At 40.2% G+C, this 19098-nt stretch overlaps 1 protein-coding gene across 8 annotated transcripts in view; it reads left to right on the top strand.

Moving 5' to 3' along the window:
• The window catches only part of CSPP1 (centrosome and spindle pole associated protein 1), a 128413-nt gene that overhangs the window by 96214 nt on the left and 13101 nt on the right, over positions 1–19098 (top strand). For all 8 annotated transcript variants that reach the window (XM_049853526.1, XM_049853525.1, XM_049853522.1 and 5 more), the window contains 4 exons: positions 2184–2323; positions 6169–6309; positions 14974–15020; positions 18660–18723. In XM_049853526.1, coding sequence (XP_049709483.1) covers positions 2184–2323; positions 6169–6309; positions 14974–15020; positions 18660–18723 — 392 coding nt within the window. The remainder of the gene's footprint in view (positions 1–2183; positions 2324–6168; positions 6310–14973; positions 15021–18659; positions 18724–19098) is intronic.

Below are 19098 nucleotides of genomic sequence, written 5' to 3'. Positions count from 1 at the left end.
ATGTGATTTAAGGAAGAGAAACCAAGCAGCTTCTCAATTTTTTCATTTGAAAACCGCATATGATAATTTCTACCATGTGAGATTTTAGTGAGGAATAAATTATGTATTGGAAGGTACTTTGTAAACTCTAAATTCTAACACAAGTTAGATAACATGGTAGAATTACCATCATTTAACAAAGATTGGTTAAATAACATTTACTTTGGTATAGTTTTTAATATGTATTATGATTAGAGGCATCTCAAGGCTTGTTCTTTATTCTAATTTCATAAATATTTTCACAAAAATAACCTTCTAGTCATTAATTCATTCACCACATTATTGAGCTCCTACTATGTGCTAGGCACGATGCATACCTTGGTTAATGAGATGGACGTAGCTCAGCTCACATGCAATATCTAATAACCGAATTTCTAAATTATCTATCTCTTTAACTATTAGCTTTAGTGGAAACCAGACAGGAGTCTGATATAATGGCCTCCAGGGAGACTTTTGGGTATTTCTTTTGCATTTTAATGAATCTCCACTGCTGTTTCCATCACCCTCCGTGATTAATAGAGGTTGGTGTCGCCGTCATAGAGTAGTTTTATGGCCCTGGAGAATCCTCACAGAAAGGAAACTCCCTGAGAGCAGGGCATTGCCTGACAGAAGGAGAGACTGAACAGTCCTTGTAATACTGCAGTTACATATTCACAAAAAGAGGGAGCCCACTTAGTGCTGAGGGAAGCAGCAGTAGATACTTGGTTTTATTTTATTTTCAGGGCTAGAAAAACCAGCCCCTATCCCTGTTCTAGGAGCCGTAGTGGCACAGTGGTTAAAGTACTTGGCTACTAACTAAAAGGTAGGCAGTTTAGATACACCAGCCGTTCCTTGGAAACCCTATAGGGCTGTTCTACTCTGTCGCTATAAGTTGGAATCAACTCGATGGCAGTGAGTTTTGAGATCCCTGTCCTCTTTGATCACCACTCCCTCAAAGTCTGAGCAGAAAACTCCCTCACTGAGCTGTTTGCCATTTATGTTAATTTCCTAGATACTATAGGAATAGAGTATTATTAAATAACTAGTTAGGTATCAAGCTCTCTGAAAGCCCGTTATAAAATTAATGTTAGGGCTGTCATTAATATTCATTATTTGGGCCAACACATTTTCTCCATGTGAATTCTGTTTTTAGGGTGAGGACCTAGTATGAGTCAGAGCAGACTCCATGGCATCTAACAGCAACAACAACATAATATGTGCCGGGTGGAAACCCTGGCGGCTTAGTGCTTAAGGGCTACGGCCGCTAACCTAAAGGTCGGCAGTTTGAGTCCACCAGCCGCTCCTTGGAAGCTTTATGGGGCAGTTCTACCCTGTCCTATATGGTTGCTAAGAGTTGGAATCGACCAGATGGCCGTGGGTTTTGGTTTATGCTGGGCAGAGCCCTGGTGGCACAGTAGCTAACTAGAAGGTTGGCAGTTCTAGTCCAGCAGCCACTCCTTGGAAACCCTATGGGGCAGTTCTACTCTGTCTTGGAGGGTCGACTATGAGGTGGAATTAACTTGAGGGCAGCGGGTTTGGGGTTTTTTTGGTATACTAGGTACATTAACATTTATAATTTTACTTAATTGTCATGTTCACAAAATACTATAAGGAATAAACATTATCTGTATTTTACAGATGATGAAACCAAGGCCAAACAGCTAGTAAGTAGTAGAGCTGGTATTTGAATCTAGGTTTTTCTGGTCTCAAAGATTATGATCTTTCTACTTCATGAACATTTTAAGGTAAATCTGAATCATTCTGCTCTTCTGATAAGGTACTTTCCATCTGAGCATTTTGAAAGTTTATAAATAATTACCTTTATATATAATTATTATAAATACCCTATTTTTAATATAAGGAATTGAAATAACAGGGCTCTTAGAGTGATTTTCTGTAATATATTGTGGGTAAAAGATACCAAACCAAAAAAACCAAACCCAGTGCCGATGAGTCGGTTCCGACTCATAGCGACCCTATAGGACAGAGTGGAACTGCCCCATAGAGTTTCCAAGGAGCGCCTGGCGGATTTGAACCGCCAACCCTTTGGTTAGCAGGCATAGTACTTAACCACTACGCCACCAAAAGATACCAGATCAATTAAATGTGAACTCAGACTTTCTTCCCATAAGACACATTTATCACAGTTTGTCGTTTATCTGTAGGAAAAAAGAAAGGAATCCCATGGATATATTTGACATGGCCAGACATCGGTTGCAAGCTCCTGTTAGAAGAGCATCTCCTAAGGACTTAGATCCCGCCACTTTTCAGAATATTCATGACTTTAATGAGCTGAAAGATAGAGGTGAGTAGAGTGCTGCTATTTTAAGGATACATCAGGAATGTTCTGCGCACATTCAAATATCTTTAAAGATGTTTACCAAAAAAAACCCACTGCCGTCGAGTCGATTCTGACTCATAGTGACCCTTTTAAAGTAAAATTTCATTTATGATGTATATTTTAATTATGGTTAATAAAACTTTGAAAAAATTTAATTTATTGTACTTTAGATGATGGTTTGCAGAGCAAATTAGTTTCTCATTAAACAATTGATACACATATTGTTTTGTGACATTGGTTGCCAACCCCACGACATGTCAACACTCTCCCCTTCTCGACCTTGGGCTCACCGTTACCAGCTTTCCTGTCCCCTCCTGCCTTCTCATCCTTGCCCCTGGACTGGTGTGCCCATTTAGTCTCTTTTTGTTTTATGGGCCTGTCTAATCTTTGGCTGAAGGGTTTGAAGCTCAGGGGTGACTTCAGAACTGAGTTAAAAGTGTGTCTGGGGGCCATGCTCTTGGGGTTTCTCCAGTCTCTGTCAGACCAGTAAGTCTAGTCTCTTTTTGTGAGTTAGAATTTTGTTCTACATATTTCTCTAGCTCTATCTGGGACCTTTTATTGTGATCCCTGTCAGAGCAGTCAGTGATGGTAGCCAGGCACCATCTAGTTGTGCTGGACTCAGTCTGGACTGAGTCTGGTGGATGCTATGGTAGTTGTGGTCCATTAGTCCCTTGGATTAATCTTTCCCTTGTATTTTTGTTTTTTTTTTCATTCTCCGTTGATCCAGATGGGAAATAGACTTGTTTATGCTCTAGTTCTTCAATTTACCAATCTGGTAAATGAAACCTTAGTTTGGCGAAATATTTTGTTTTGGAGAGCATATAGCTGTTAAAGCCTAAGGGGTGGATGAGGTCAAGTAGAACAGTGCGAAGATTGGACCAAAATCAAAACAGTTGTCTTGGACTCATTGTCACCCCATGTCTTGCATAGCAGAACTGCGTGCCATAGGATTTTCTTGATTGTGACCTTTCAGAAGCAGATCACCAGGACTTTTCTTCCAAGGTGCCTCTGGGTGGGTTTGAACCTCCAACCTTTTGGTTAGCAGTCAAGTGGTGAATCATTTGCACCACCCAGGGACTCCTAAGAAGAGTGGAACTTGGCATTTAATGGAGGATGAACAAAAGAAGCTGAGCTCATGAAAAAAACTGAGAAGGAGGAGCCAGGGCAACGAGGAGAAACAGGAGAATGCGATATCTTGAAAGCCCAGAAAGGGAGTGTGAGGTGAATACTGGAAAATGTCAGTTGGATCAGAGGTCATTGGTGACCTCACTAGATCTTTTTAAGTGAAATTATGGAATCAGAAGTCGGTTAAATTTGGGAGTAAAGATTGGATAGGAGGCAAGGTGTTGGAGGCAATAAACATAACACAGGAGACAGAGGAGAGGGGAGATGATTACTGTTGAAGAGCTCATGGGGCCTGAGTAGGTAGGAGGAAATCTAGGTGATTTGAGGGACAGAGTAAAGAAGATATGATGTAATTACTTCAAGGGAGTATTGAGAAAGCTTATTAGGGAAATACGGGATTACCAAGGTACACTGAGGCCTGGGAGACCTAGAAAAGGTTGTTGTTGTCTTACTGGTCTAGTCTTTAGAAGCGTGCAGCACAGCAGGTGTCGGAGCAGAGGAGGCAGTGTCCGATGTTTGGGCGTATGACCCTATAACGTATGCATTTTTCTTGTTTTTGAAAGGAAGAGTCCTTGGATGCTGCAAACGTAATACATATTTATTACAGCAAACTTGAAATATGGAAAGATAGAAAGAGGAGAAAATGTCATTTTAGTCAAACCTCCTAAATATAAACACCATTAATATATTAGATTTTTTCCAATCTTCTTTCTGAGCATAATTAAGAAAAACAAAACAAAACAAGATATATTTATTATTTATTCAATTTTCTATCTTGTTTTTTTATGTAGATTTACAACTACCATCAATTACATGTACTATAGTTATTTTTTTATACTATAGTTTATTGATTACTTACTATATGCCAGACACTGTACTAAAAGTCAGTTCTCAGAATTTGGTCCAGGGACCTGTGGGGGTCGTTTCAGGGGTCTCTGAGGTCAGAACTATTTTTATAGTAAACTATGGCATTATCTGCCTTTTCCACTCTCATTCTCTCATGAGTATTCAGTGGAGTTGTCCAGAGACTATATGACGTGTGATGACTTCATCACTATGAAGTTTGTAAATGTGTGCTTGCGTATTCTTAGGTCTTAAAGTATTCTCGGTTTTAATTTCTAACATAGTATGTGTGTGTGTGAGAGAGAGAGAGATGCATAATTGAAAACTCTTTGAGGTCCTCAGGTTTTTGGGAGGAGGGAATAATTTTGGATTTATAGGAAAGTTGCAAGGATAATACAGAGTTCCCATAAACTTATCACCTATTTTTCCCTAATGCTTGTTGTTGTTGTTGTTTTGTTAGCTGCTGTAGGGGTTGATTCCAACTCCTGGTGACCAGAGTAGAACTGCTGTGTATAGGGTTTTCAGAAGCAGATTGCCAGGACTTTCCTCCGAGGTGCCTCTGGGTAGGTTCGAAGTGACAACTTTTAGGCCAGTAGTTGAGGACTTAGCCATTTCCGTCACCCAGGGACTCCAGAGGTCCTCAGTTTTTAAGAGTGTAAAGAAGTCTTGAGACCAAAAAGATTTAAACCATAAAACTGAGCCATTTGTTTCCCTGTGTTACCACATTTAGTCTTTATTCAGCATATGACTTAGTTGCTGGCGTCTCTTGGTTTTAAAGATAAGGAAACTGAGTCTGGAAGTGGTGAAGCCAGAATCCAATCCAAATTTGTGTGTCCAGATCCACTTCTCTTTAGCCAATATATGTTGCTGTTAACCATTCTCTAATTCTTAAATTATTCAAGATGTTTCCCATTTTTCACTATTACATTTTGATTATTCTTGGCCATAAAGCCTTTTACATATTTAGGATCATAATGGGTCAAAGGTGATAATATTTTCAAGGCCTTTTACATGTATGAACTATATTTTTATTCTTAACATTTGAAAATTAACGTTTAACATTTTCATTCTCATAAGTTGATATTCTCGAACTTGTGGCAAAATTGAGTTCTTAGACCATCATTTCTTTCCTCAAGTAATGACATCTCTGCTAAGATTCCAGCCAGTCTGCATTTGTCTTGCTTTCTGCATGATATTATTTTGAAATGAACATGATATAAATGATCAATAGCATTTTTCAATTTTTTGAGGCTGTTTTAGGAATCAGCTGTAATTACTATGTTTCCTGGCATGCCTGAGTTGTAGGCATGTGCTCAACCACTTGGAATATATAGTTTTTCTTTATAGACTAGGCGTATGGACATAGTTGTCCTGCTGTGTGTCCTGGGTGGTGCCTTGGGGGAATAAGGAGCTGAGGATAGAGAATGCCTGCCTGCTTGTTCTGGGGACTTCCATAGCCTAAGTTTGTGAAAAGGCATTTATTTAAAGAAAATTAATTTGATGTTCTTTAGTTTTATGGCTGTTTTAAAGTCCATGATTTATATTGTTCCTTGATTTTGAAATTAGATTACTCTTATTATTTATGGGAGCCCTGGTAGCACCGTAGTTAAGAGCTACAGCGAGTTATGGCTGCTAACCAAAAGGTCAGCAGTTCGAATCCACCAACCACTCCTTGAAAACCCTACAGGGCAGTTCTCCTCTGTCCTCTAGGGTCACTATGAGTTGGAATTAACTTGACAACAATGAGTTTGGTTTTTGGTGTATTATTTATAGTGGGGTTGTTTAAAATCTCATCTGGAAACAAGATTTAATTTAGCTAAATAACTTATTTCTTGCACCAGATTCAGAAACACGAGTTGATCTGAAAGTTATGTACCCGGATCCTCCAAGAGATCATCATACCCTGGAGATCCAACAGCAAGCCCTGCTAAGAGAGCAGCAGCGGAGGCTGAATAGAATAAGGATGCAGGGAGGCGCTGAAGGTAAGAGAGAATCATTATTTAATAGGTTACAGCATATAAGATAAAACCCGTTGTCATCGAGTCAATTCTGACTCATAGCAACCCTATAGGACAGAGAAGAACTGCCCCATAGAATTTTCAAGTCTGTAATCTTTATGGAAGAAGCCCTGGTGGTGCAGTTGTTAAGCACTCAGCTGATAACTGAATGATTGGCTTTTCGAACCCACCAGCTGCTCCACAGGGGAAAGATGTGGCAGTCTCCTTCCATAAAGATTGACAGCATTGGAAGCACTGTGGGGCAGTTCTACCCTGTCCTATTAGGATCACTATGAGTTGGAATCTACTCAACATCAGTGGATTTTTCTTTTTTTTTTTTTGATTTTGGAATCTTTATGGAAGCAGATTGCCACATTTTTCTCCTGTGGAGCAGTTGGAGGGTTTGAACTTGCAGACCTTTTGGTTAGCAGCCGAGTGCTTAACTACTGTGTCACCAAACCCAAAACCAAACCAAACCCGTTGCCGTTGACCGACTCTTAGTGACCCTATGGGTCAGAGTAGAACTGCTCTTAGTGACCCTATAGGTCAGAGTAGAACTGCCTGATAGAGTTTCCAAGGAGTGCCTGGTGGATCTGAACCGCTGACCTTTTGGTTAGCAGCTGTAGCACTTAACCACGACACCACCAGGGTTTCCACTGTGTCACCAGGACTCCTTATATAGGACACCTTATGTTTTATGTAGGGTAAGGTATACAATTTAACAGTTTATAGCGACCTCTGCTGTCTGTCACTTGACTCTCAGAACAACTATGTGTTCTTTAAAAAAAAAAAAATTTTTTTTTTGGAATAATCTGTCTTTTATGATATTTCTGATAAATACAAAATCAAATACTGACTCGATTTTTATTTCTGTATTCTCTTTTATATATATTATGGGATTTTGTACTTTGAAGAACATTTATAATTTTCCTCTGTCATGCATTTTGCAAGAGGAAAAATAGTTGTATTTTTTCCTCACTATAAAACAACGCTTGCCTACTACAAATTGAAAGAATGTAGGAATTATTAAGAAGAAATTTTAAAAATTCTGAATTCTTCTGAGATAACCTCTGTAAACACTGTGATCATCATATAAGACATTATTCTGTGCATATAAATGGTTATATTTACATACATATATGTAGCTTTATGTAAATGTAATAAAAAGGTACTGTTTCTGTAACCCACTTCATTCATCCAGTATGTTGTAGACATTTTTCTATGCCTGTAGGTGTAAGCACGTTGCTGTTAGCTGCTGTTACGTTGGCCCCTGGCTCATGGTGACCCCATGCATAACATGATCGGTGGACCATTGTGATCCATAGGGTTTTTATTGGCTGATTTTTGAAAAGTAGATCACTAGGGCTTTCTTCATAGTCTGTCAGTTCCAGCGAAACCTGTTCAGCATTGTAACAACACACAAGCCTCCGCTGACAGATGGGCGGAGGCTGCGCATGAGGTACATGGGCCGGGAATGAACCCCAGTGTCCCCGCACAAAAGGCAGGAGTTCTGCCACTGAACCACCACTGCCACCATCAAATATAAATATAGCTCTGTACTTTTTCTTGTTAACTGGAATTTACTTTTTAAAAAGACTTTTATTTAAGTACACCATAAATACATGAAGTACACAGATATTAAGTATACAGCTTAAAGAGTCTTTACAAAGTGAGCGCTCATGTAAGTAGCACCCAGATCGAGAAAGAGAACATGACCAGCACTCCAGGAACTCCCTGTGTCACTCCCCAGTGAGCTACCTGCCTCCAGAGGGAACCACTACTCTGACTTCTAACAGATTAGTTTTGCCTGTCTTTGAAAACATCATTCTTTTTTTTTTTTTTTTTTAATTGTGCTTTAGGTGAAAGTTTACCACTTAAGTTTCTCATTTCAAAATTTAATACACATATTGTTTTGTTTTTGTGACATTGGTGCAGTCCCCACAATGTGACAGCATACTCTCCCTTTCCACTCCAGGCTCCCTGTGTCCATTTGTCTAGTTCTTTTTCTTTCCTGCCTTCTTGTCTTGCTTTTGGACAGGAGTTGCGTACTTGGTCTCGTATATTTGATTGAACTAAGAGAGCACGGTCCTCACCTGTGTAATTTTTTTTGTTTTGTTTTGTAGGCCTGTCTAATCTTTGTCTGAAAAGTGGGCTTCAGGAACGGTTTCAGTTCTGAGTTAGAAGAGTGTCCAGGGCCATAGTCTCAGGGGGTTCATCTGGTCTCTGTCAGACCAGTAAGCCTGGTCTTTTTTCATCAATTTGAATTCTGTTCTACATTTTTCTTCTGTTCTGTCCAGGACTGTCTGTCGTGATGCCTGTCAGAGCTTTTATTGGTGGTAGCTGGACACCATCTAGTTCTGCTGGTCTCAGGCTGATGGAGTCTCTGGTTTATGTGGTCCTTTAGTCCTCTGGGTTAATATTTTCCTTGTGTCTTTGGCTTTCTTCATTCTCCTTTGCTCTGGATGGGATGGAACCAATAGATGTACCTTAGATGGCCGCTTACAGGCTTTTAAGACCCCAGATGCTACTCACCAAAGTGGGATGTAGAACATTTTCTTTATGAGCTACATTATGCAATTGACCTGGGTGTCCCCCAAGACCATGGTCCTAAGCCCTTAGCTACTCGGTCCCTCAAAGTGTTTGGATTTGTCTAGGAAACTTCTATGCTTTTGCTTTCGTCCAGTTGTGCTGACTTCCCCTGTATTGTGTGTTGTCCTTCCCTTCACTGAAGTTGATACTTGTCTACTATCTAGTTAATGATTTCCCCTCCCTCCACCCTTGTAACCATCAAAGAATGTTTTTTTCTTTGTATAAACCTTTTCTTGAGTTCTTATAATAGTGCTCTCATACAATATTTGTCCTTTTGTGACTGACTTATCTCACTCAGCATAAGGCCCTCCAGATTCATCCATGTTGTGAAATGTTTTGTGAATTCATCATTGTTCTTAATCGTTGCGTAGTAGTCCATTGTGTGTATGAACCATAATTTGTTTACCATTCATCTGTTGATGGACATTTAGGTTGTTTCCATCTTTCTGCTTTTGTGATAGTGCTGCAGTGAACATGGGTGTCCATGTGTCTATTCATGTGACGGCTCTTCTTTCTCTAGGCTATATTCCTAGGAGTGGGATTGCTGGATTGCATGGTATTTCTATTTCCAGCTTTTTAAGAAGCACCATATTATTTTCCAAAGTGGTCGTATCATTTAACATTCCCACCAGCAGCGCATAAGAGTTCCAATCTCCCTACAACCTCTTCAACATTTGTGTTATTTTTGGTTTTTTGGATTAATGCCAGTATTGTTGGGGTAAGATGGTATCTCATTGTGGTTTTGATTTGCATTTCTCTAACGGCTAATGATCGCGAGCATTTCCTCGTATGTCGTTGGCTGCCTGAATGTCTTCTTTGGTGAAGTGTCTGTTCATATCCTTTGCCCATTTTTTAATTGGATTATTTGTCTTTTTGTTACTGAGGTGTTGAAGTATTTTTTACATTTTAGAGATTAGACCCTTGTTGGATGTTGTAGCCAAAAGTTTTTTCCCTGTCTGGAGGTTCTCTTTTTACTCTTTTGTTGAGCATAAGTTTATAGTCTAGTTTCACTTCTAGTGTTTGTGCATTGTTAGGTTCGTATACTATTTATGCCATGTTTTAGGGCCCCAGCATTGTCCTTATTTTTTCTTCCATTGTTTTAGATTTTATATTTAGGTCTTTGATCCATTTTTGATTAGTTTTTATGTATGGTGTGAGGTATGAATCTTGTTTCATTTTTTTACGGATAGGCATCTGGTTATGTCAAACACCATTCTTTTTAAAGCAGGGCTTCAAACTGGTTCGTTCTGGTTCGAACCCTTGCTGATAACTTGCGTTTCCACCCCAGATATACTGAACCAAATTTCTACAGTTTAATAACCTCCCCAGGTGATTCTTATGTGGAATAAACTTTGAGAGCCACTGCTGTGCTAGTGATTCTCAGAATTGGTCCCTAACCAGCGACATTAGCTGTGAACTTGTTAGAAGTACAAATTACCAGCAGGGGTTCAAACCAGAATGAATAGGGAGGAAGCCCTGTTTTAAAGGCTCTATGATATTTCGTTACATGAATGTACCATCATTTCATCAACCTTGTATTGATGGAAGTTTAAATAATTCCTAGACTTTTGTTGGCATTAGTACTGACAGAAATTCAGTGGACATGCTTGTACACGAATCTTTGTTCCCAGGTACAAGCAGATCTATAGGATAAACACCTAGAGGTGTAATTGCTGCCTTAAAGGTTGTATGCATTTAAACTTTGATAGATATTGCTAAATTACTTTCCAAAGAAGTTGCTCCTGTTTACTTCCTGTCAACAAGTTTGAGATTACTTTTCCCTCCAAAACCAAACCCGTTGCCATGGAATTGATTCTGACTCATTGTGACCCTATAGGACAGAGTAGAACTGCCCCATAGGGCTTCCTAGGCTGGAAATCTTAATGGAAGCAGACTGCCACATCTTTCTCTTGAGGCGTGGCTGGTGGCTTCGCACCCCTGACCTTTTGGTTAGCAGCCGAGCACTTAACCACTGCCCCACCAGGGCTCCTAACCTGTTCTCCCACACCCTCACAAATGCTTATTTTAATATTTCTTGATGTTTACCAGTCTGACAGGTAAAACTCAATGATGAATATGTAAATTTTATGACAAAATGATGATGTTGATAATAGCTGTCAGTTTTTGAGTACCCACTATGGGTTCCCACCATGCCAGGATTGTCTCTTATCCTATCCAAAGTAAATTCCCCTGTTGGTTTCCAACACACTAGCACTTTTTTTTTTTTTTATATATCTGATGTAATCTGTAATTGCCTATTTATTTGTTTACTTTTTATTGTCTGCTTCTCCTCTAGTCTTAATAAGTGTCTTTTGTTTACCATTACATGCCCAGCACTTAGCATAGAATATAGTAGTATTCAGTAAATATTTTCTTTGTAAGGAATGAATCCTCTCAACAGCTGTATAAGTAGCTATAATCACCATTTTGTTGTGGAGGAACATATGACCCAGAGAGGTTAATTTGTAGAGTTACTTCCATAGCTAGTAAGTGGCAGGACCAGGATCTGTCTGATCTTTAAGCTTGCGCTCTTTGTAGTATACCACCATATGTATCTGTTTGGCTACTTATTAGACTTGTACTTCCTCATTCTCAGCTGTATAGTTAGATTTCCAGATAAATGGAGTATTTTTGTACTTGCTCATGTATGTGGTTATGAAATCAGAATACTTTAGGATAAAGCCAGTAAGCCCTCTAATGCACACATACATTGTGAGTATTGAGTTATTATCTAAGTTTCAAATTCTGCTCACTTTAATTTGCATTATTTTGTTTAACCCTTAACAACAACCATGTGAGGTAGATAATAGTGAAGTGAGAGAAAAGAAAAATAGAAATGCTGCAGAGAGTACTGGGCTAGCTGCCCAAGCAGGGCATCTGAGTGCTGGCGCCTCCTGAGATAATGGAGTCTATAACCAGCTTCTTAGGTAATTCTCGTGTATACCACTGAAGTTTGAGAACCACTAGTCTCATTTTGTTGGTGCATGTGTTATTTCTCAAGCTTAAGAAGTTGACTCCTGCAAACCAAGCTCATGATAAATAAATGATAATTTTTAAGTTCATAAAGGAGAGTCTATATTTCCAGTCACCTAGATGTCCTTTCTGTTGTCTAGTCCACCATTTATTAGTGTCAGGTTACTAGACAGTCAGAGATGGAGGTTTGGTGAGGGCACTAGCCAGTCAAAGAATACTTCATCTAGGCCATAGAGGATACTTGCTGCATGGAGTCCACCCCTCTTACTGTAATTCAGGCACACCTCTTGAAGGTTCTTCCCCCTTTGACGGGGTGAGACAAGCACTGCCGATTAAGTACTGCCGATTCTTGCCCTCGGGCTGATCTTTTCCCTGATCTTTATTATGTTAACACATTCATTTTTAGGTCTCAGCTTTCTTTCATGTGAAGTCTACCTTGTTGAACTTATCCTTTGGCCACTATTTGGAGGTGCTGGTCTCTCAGGTCTTCTCAGTCACAGTTGTTTATGCTCTATTTTATACAGTTGTTACAATTACAGAGGCTAACCTTGCTCATCCTTTGTCGATTTTTGAATAGTTTTCCCATCAGAGGGTAAGTTTCTCTTCAAGGTTACCTAGGGGCATACATAGTACAAGACTCTTTCATTTGGAGGTGACAAACACCCAAATCAAACTAGCTTAAACAGAAAAGGAATTCTTGGCAAAGTTGGATTTGATATTCAAATATTATCAGTGGGTTGTTCTTTTGTTGGCTTTCTTCATCTCCTATATTGATATTAGTCCCAGGCACCCTCCCTCCACTGGTAGCTCCATGTTCATATGACCCATCGGGCCTATAATCCCAGAAAAGAACAAATCTTAGAGAGAGCCGTGATTGGCTTCGCTGGGATCATGTGTCCCATGAATGAGAAGGACCCAACCATTCACTGTAGTTTGGAGAATTGAGTACTTTGACCAGGCTAAAGGACATCTGCACCAGGAACTGAGAACCAAAGGAAGAACACCTACAGGGCATTTCTCTACAGTGTGTGCCTTTGTAAGTTTTGATATGATATGTTATCTGTAAAGCATCAGGCTATGAATATGTTTTTGTACAATTAGTCATTCGTCAGATACTTACTGAGTGCCTGTGGAGCGCAAGCCCTGAACTAAATCCAGGGAATGTGCTGATGAGTGAAATAGGTGACTACTCTCATGGAGCTTATACTCCATCAGAAAGGCTAGATACTAAGTGTAAGTGTGATGAATGCTGCAAAGGAGAAACCTAGGGTCCCGTGTGTAGCTGGGTGGGGGTAGGTGGGCGTCCAGAGGCCGAGTGTCGCTGGTTGTCTCAGAGTGCGTCAGTGTGCCCTGTTGATATCCAGGTGTACTGCATGACCCTCAGACTTTTATTTCACCAACTACTGAAGTTGGCCATGGAAAGTGGGTTATAAAAACACAACTAACCAGTAATGAGAATAGGAGTGGATGGTCCTATCAGTTATATTTAGAAAAATTCAAGACCCTATCTTGGTATACTGGTGTGGCATACAAAATCTGAGGAAACCCTTTTGACCTCATGAATTAGCATCACAGGAGTAAGTGATGTAAGACTTTGGCCCAAAGGTAAAGTCTGTTTTCCATCTTATGCACAATTTTTAATAATAGTCTCATAGGTCACCTTCTCCTGGCACCTTAGTAACCCAGATTCTGCGGTGAATGTTGTTGTTAGGCGCTGTCGAGTTAGTTCTGACTCATAACGACCTTATGTGTTGCAGAATGAAGCATTGCCCTGTCATGTTCCATCCTCACAATCATTGCTATGTTTGAGCCCATTGTTGCAGCCACTGTGTCACACCATCTTGTTGAGGGTCTTCCTCTTTTTTGCTGACCCCCTACTTTAGGCATGTAATCAAGAGAGAGGAGAGAAGCAATTGCATTCTTCAACCTTTCCACCTAGTTTGGTGAAGTTTTTCCTTAGGAGGTCCCAACTGATGATCTGATCATGTGGGATCTTGGCAACTTTGGCTCATTAGCCCAAAAGTAGTCCGCAGGTGGGTACAGGTGCATTTTGGCACCAAAGGTATCCACCTCCCGCAGTAACCACTCCTAGTTCCAGCAAACGCTATGATGACTTAATTCATAAGAATATGGTCTAACTGTACAACAATCACAAACATGGCTGTAAAATAGCCTGAGAAGGAATACGAGTCCTTGGGTGGTGCAGGTGATTACGTGCTGGACTACTGACTGAAAGGTTGGGAGTTCAAACCCACCCAGGGTGCCTTGGAAGACAGACCTGGTGATCTGCTTCCTAAAGGTCACAGCCTTGAAAACCCTATGCAGCAGTTCTACTCTGCACACGTGTTTGCCATGAGTTGGAATCAACTTGATGGTAACAACAACAACAAGAAGGAATACAGGTTATCACCGGCAGCCTATTTATTCCCAAAGGCAATGTTGAAAAGGAGAAAATGCACTATTCAGAGGAACACATGGGAAGGCAGGTCAAATTGGGGAAGGAGTTTGGGGTACCTAGTGTAAGGTCTTTGTCCCTGAAATGAGGTGCCTAGAATTTAGCTTACTTCAGTTTCACATGAGGGAGCCCCTGTTTAGCTCCACTCAGTAACTTCCAGCACAGATAGGAGAAATAAGACAGAAGATGCTGAAGAATCCTGAATTATTTTCCCTTTCTGTAGGTATCAGTTTTAGGTTCATAATGATTTTTCTTATTAATGTGAACAGGAGAATTTTACCCAGCTAGAATGGATGGATGCCCTGGTGGTGTAATGGTTAAGTGCTATGGCTGCTAACCAAAAAGTCAGCAGTTCAAATCCACCAGGCCCTCCTTGGAAACTCTATGGGGCAGTTCCACTCTCTCCTGTAGGGTCGCTATGAGTCAGAATTGCTTTAACGGCAATGGGTTTGGTTTTGGTTTAGAATGGATGCAGGGTGATAAGTCGTATCTTAAAAATATCCTGAAATAGTAATTGAATAAGAAGTAATTTCCAGTAGAGAGCTAGTCACAAAAGGTGTTTTAAAATTCATTTTTATTCACTAAAACATTTTCTAACCTTTTAATTTGTATTTGTTCTCCACTGACAACAGTTGACTTGGATGCCACACCAAACACTAAAACACGAGACCACAGAATGGTAAGAAATCAATTTTAATTTTTTGAGTTAGTTTTAAGAGAATAATATTTTTGAGGACTATTATAAGGAAGAATTGCAGTTTGGAATTCTTCAGGAATACTGAGTTAAGAATGGATGTAAACCTTATCTCATGAGTGTAGTGGATAGCTGGAGAACTCCTAGTGTAATATGTAGAGAAAGCCTAGTGTAATGGTGAAGAACTGCAATCTGTAAAGTGGGGAGAACACTGCATACCTCAGAGGCTGGTTATAAGAATTAAAGTAATTAATACTTACAAAGCATTTAGGACTGGCCTGGCATATAGTAAGTGCTGTACAAATGTTTGTTAAATAAATAAAAGTAGCTCAAGGGTTGTTGTGAGGATTAAAAGATATAGTAAAAGCCCTGGAATAAAGCCTGACCCATAACGAGTGAAATACAAGTGTTTGCTGTCCTTAATATTAGCAGTGGTAGTAGAAGTTGTTATTGTTAGGTGCCATCAAGTTGATTTTTACTAATAGCATGTGACAGAGTAAAACTGCCCCATAGGGTTTTCTGGGATACAATCTTTACGGGAACAGATGGCCAGGTCTTTCTCCTGCGGAGCTGCTGGGTGGGTTCGAGCCACCAACCTTTCCATTAGCAGATGAATGTTTAACTGTTGTCCACCAGGGCTCCTTAGTGGTATGAGAAAACCCAAAGCCAAACCCGTTGCCGTTGAGTCGATTCCGACTCGTAGGACTCTGTAATGTAAGCAGTGGTGTGGGCTGTGAAGAAAATAACCAAGATAAAGATAACCCTGCCACTCTGATCCTGAAGAGGTGACGTTTGTGCAAAGATTAAATAAAGGGAGCAGATGAGCCATTTTCATTCGATGGATATTTAGCAAATGCTTACAATGTGCCAGATACTTTTGTAGGGCTGGGGCTATAGGAGCGAACAAAAGGGACAAACATTACTGCCCTGAAGACTTTCATTCTGGTAGGAAGGATAGGCAATAAATGAACAAATGTATAGAATAATTACATCAGGATGCTATGGAGAAGGTGATAGCAGGGAGGGGGGTTGGGAGTGCTGGGATGGGAGGGCTTACATACTGAAATACAGTGGACTGAGAAGGTAACATCTGAATAAGGACACCAGGAGCTGGCCATACAAAATATCAGGCTGGGGGGGTAGATATCTGGAGGAAGAACAGTCCAGGTAGAAGCCCCAGCAGGAATTGACCTGGTGCATTCAAGGAGCAGTGAGAATACCACGGTGGCTCAAGGGCTGTGAGCAAGGGTGGGCAATAGGAAACAAGGTAGAGAGGGGACGGGGTGGACCACAGAGCCTCGGAGACCATTATAGGGTTTTCCCTTTTACTCTGTGAATGTGATGAAAACCTTTCAGAGTTTCTGAACAGAGGAGTGACGTGATCTGTCTTGTTTTAATACAATCACTAACTACTGTTTGTTGAGAATAGATTGAGGGGACAGGAGGCTGTGGCAATCATCCAGGTAAGAGATAAGGTGGCTTGGAGCAGGGTGGTAGCAGTAGAAGTAGTGAGAAGTGATTGATTTTGAAAGGAAACCTGATTGGAGTTTTGAGATACTGGAAGTGTGGTATGAGAGGAATCAAGGATGGACTTCAAGGTCTTTGGCTTGGGGTTGCCATTTACAGAGGTGAGATGCAGGAGAGACAAATTTAGGGGCTGGAGAGAGGATTAGGAATTTAGTTTTAGACATGGTAAGTTGGAGCTGGTGAATAGACAGATGTGAGACAGAGTTCAGGGAAAAAAATCAAGGTTAAAAATATAAATTTAGTCTTCACAACATCCCTATTATATAGACAGCATTGGCTCAGCTAGGGTGTTTCTTGCCCAGGGTTGCTAGTTAGTAGTTGTTGGTGCCTGGGTTTGAAATGATGATGATGATGATGGTGATGAACACTGTATTGCTGATTGTCGTTGTTAATTGCCGTTGAGTCAATTCTGACTCATGGTGACCCAAGTGTGCAGTGTGGACCTGCTCCACAGGGTTTTCATGGCTGTGATTTTAGGAAGCAGATCATCAGGCTGTCTTCTGAGGTGCCTCTGGGTGGTTCGATCTGCCAGCCTTTCAGCGAGCAGGCAAGTGCTTCACCGTTTGTGCCACCCAGGGACTCCTGGTGTTGCTGATAGCCCCACTCTGGACCTGTGCTAGGTACTTTACCTCTATTTGCTTTAAATTCACAGCAAGGCAAGATTAATCCTATTTTACATAAAAGGAAACTCATATAAAGACCCATGGTCACACAGTAATAGGGAGAACTCAGATTTGAAGCCAGGCCCAACTCCAGGGCTCCTACTTGCCCCTGTACCATGTGGCCTGAGGTGTTTTGATGTGATTTGTGAAGACTCTGCAGGTTGGTGGGTTTCTTCACAAGTGGCAGTCACATTTCTCAGTGAAAAGATCCTGATATTCAGTAAGGGAAATTTAATATCTAGGATTTGGGTTATATTATAATCCTAGATTAATAATAGGCTTTGCCAAATAGAAAGTCAACCAGCATAAGTCAGCAGTTTATCATGACTGATAAAAAAAAAAAAAAGCTAATAAATCTTGGGCTGCTTATCTTCCTAGAAACTGGATAATTATATGGAAAACACAGGATGCAGTTGGGGGTGATTTCCATGGAGAAGAGAAGACTGAGGTGGACTTTGATAGCTCTTCCAGTTAGGTGAAGGACTGTGAGGTAGAAGAGAGGGTAGGCAGTACGTGTGAAGTGCTCAGCACAGCTTGATAAATATTAGCTGCTCTTATTACCATCACAATTATTATTATATGAGAAAGCAGAAGTAGAATCATTGGGTGGTAAATTACAAAGAAGATTTAAATTCAGTGTCTATAAGAATCCAGTGTCAGAGAAGAACTTCCTGACAATGCTGTGCATCTGTGGAATGCATTACCTTAAACATTAATGAACAGCTCTTCCCTGGAATGTTCTAGCAAAGCCCAGAAATCTGGTGGGGAGGCCTTGGCAGATGGGTAGGATGACTTTAGGTTCCTTCCAACAGATAAGGTGATAGGATTCTCTACTGTGAAATTTATATATGTAAATTTAAGTTCTCATTTGAAAGCTCATTTTAATAAACCCGACCCTAGCATATTTTTTCTCCACAATATGCCTTCGTTACAACTGAGTCACGTAAGGCTGTGATTTTTGATCCCATGACTTTCTCTCCCGTGGGACTATGAGAATTGTATCCATAGCAGAATTGTATCTCCAGTTCCTAGGATGGAGGAGATAGTAAGTGTGCTGCACGAATTATTGAAAGAATGAGTAAATCTTGGCCGTGGCTTAAAGCCTTTTATGTTTAATTGGGTTCCTTGATTCACACTCTTATATCTTCATCAGCAATGTAACCCTTTTATTTGGCTTCAACCACAAGGGGGCAGGAAGGAGTGGAGTAGGAGTCTGCCTGGCAGACCTCTGTTGTCTCTCTTGTATGGAGCCTGTGCTGCATTTCCCGGGAGTCAGCACGTCGAGGAGGAGGCAGGCAGCCAGTCCTGCCTCTCCCCATCCTCTTGGTTTCTTAGGTGACAGTGTGGGAACTTGTGCCTCCTCTTGATAAAAAGTTGTTGTTTTTTTTCACACAAAACTAATAAAATAGTCATGAATATATGATGTTTCTTTTAGCCCAGAAATGACCCTCCTGATTTCTTGAAAAATTCACTACTGGAATCTGACAGTGCTTTTATTGGTGAGTATATTTATTTTAATTTATTGATCCTGTTTAAGTATTAAACTATATATTTCTTTTAAGTGCCTTTTTTCATATTGCAAAATCAGTACTACACTCTTACAAACTGGTAAAAAAGGGAAGATTCGGTTTTTATTGTTTTAATGAATCATTATCAAAGATACTTTACAAAGTTATTTTCAAACTCAAAATGACTAAAAAGAGCTTTAAAAGGCTAGGAATAGTTCACACAAAAACCTGTACACAAATGTTCATAGCAGTTTTATTTATAATAGCCAAAAGCTGGAGTCAAACTAGATGTCCTTCCCCAGGTGGATGTTTAGACAATCTGTGGTATGTCTGTGCCATGGAATACTACTCAGCAATAAAAAGGAA

This window comes from Elephas maximus, chromosome 15, assembly GCF_024166365.1.
Source record: "Elephas maximus indicus isolate mEleMax1 chromosome 15, mEleMax1 primary haplotype, whole genome shotgun sequence".
NCBI classification, from domain to species: Eukaryota; Metazoa; Chordata; class Mammalia; order Proboscidea; family Elephantidae; genus Elephas; species Elephas maximus.
This window is presented reverse-complemented; position numbering and strand designations above follow the sequence as displayed.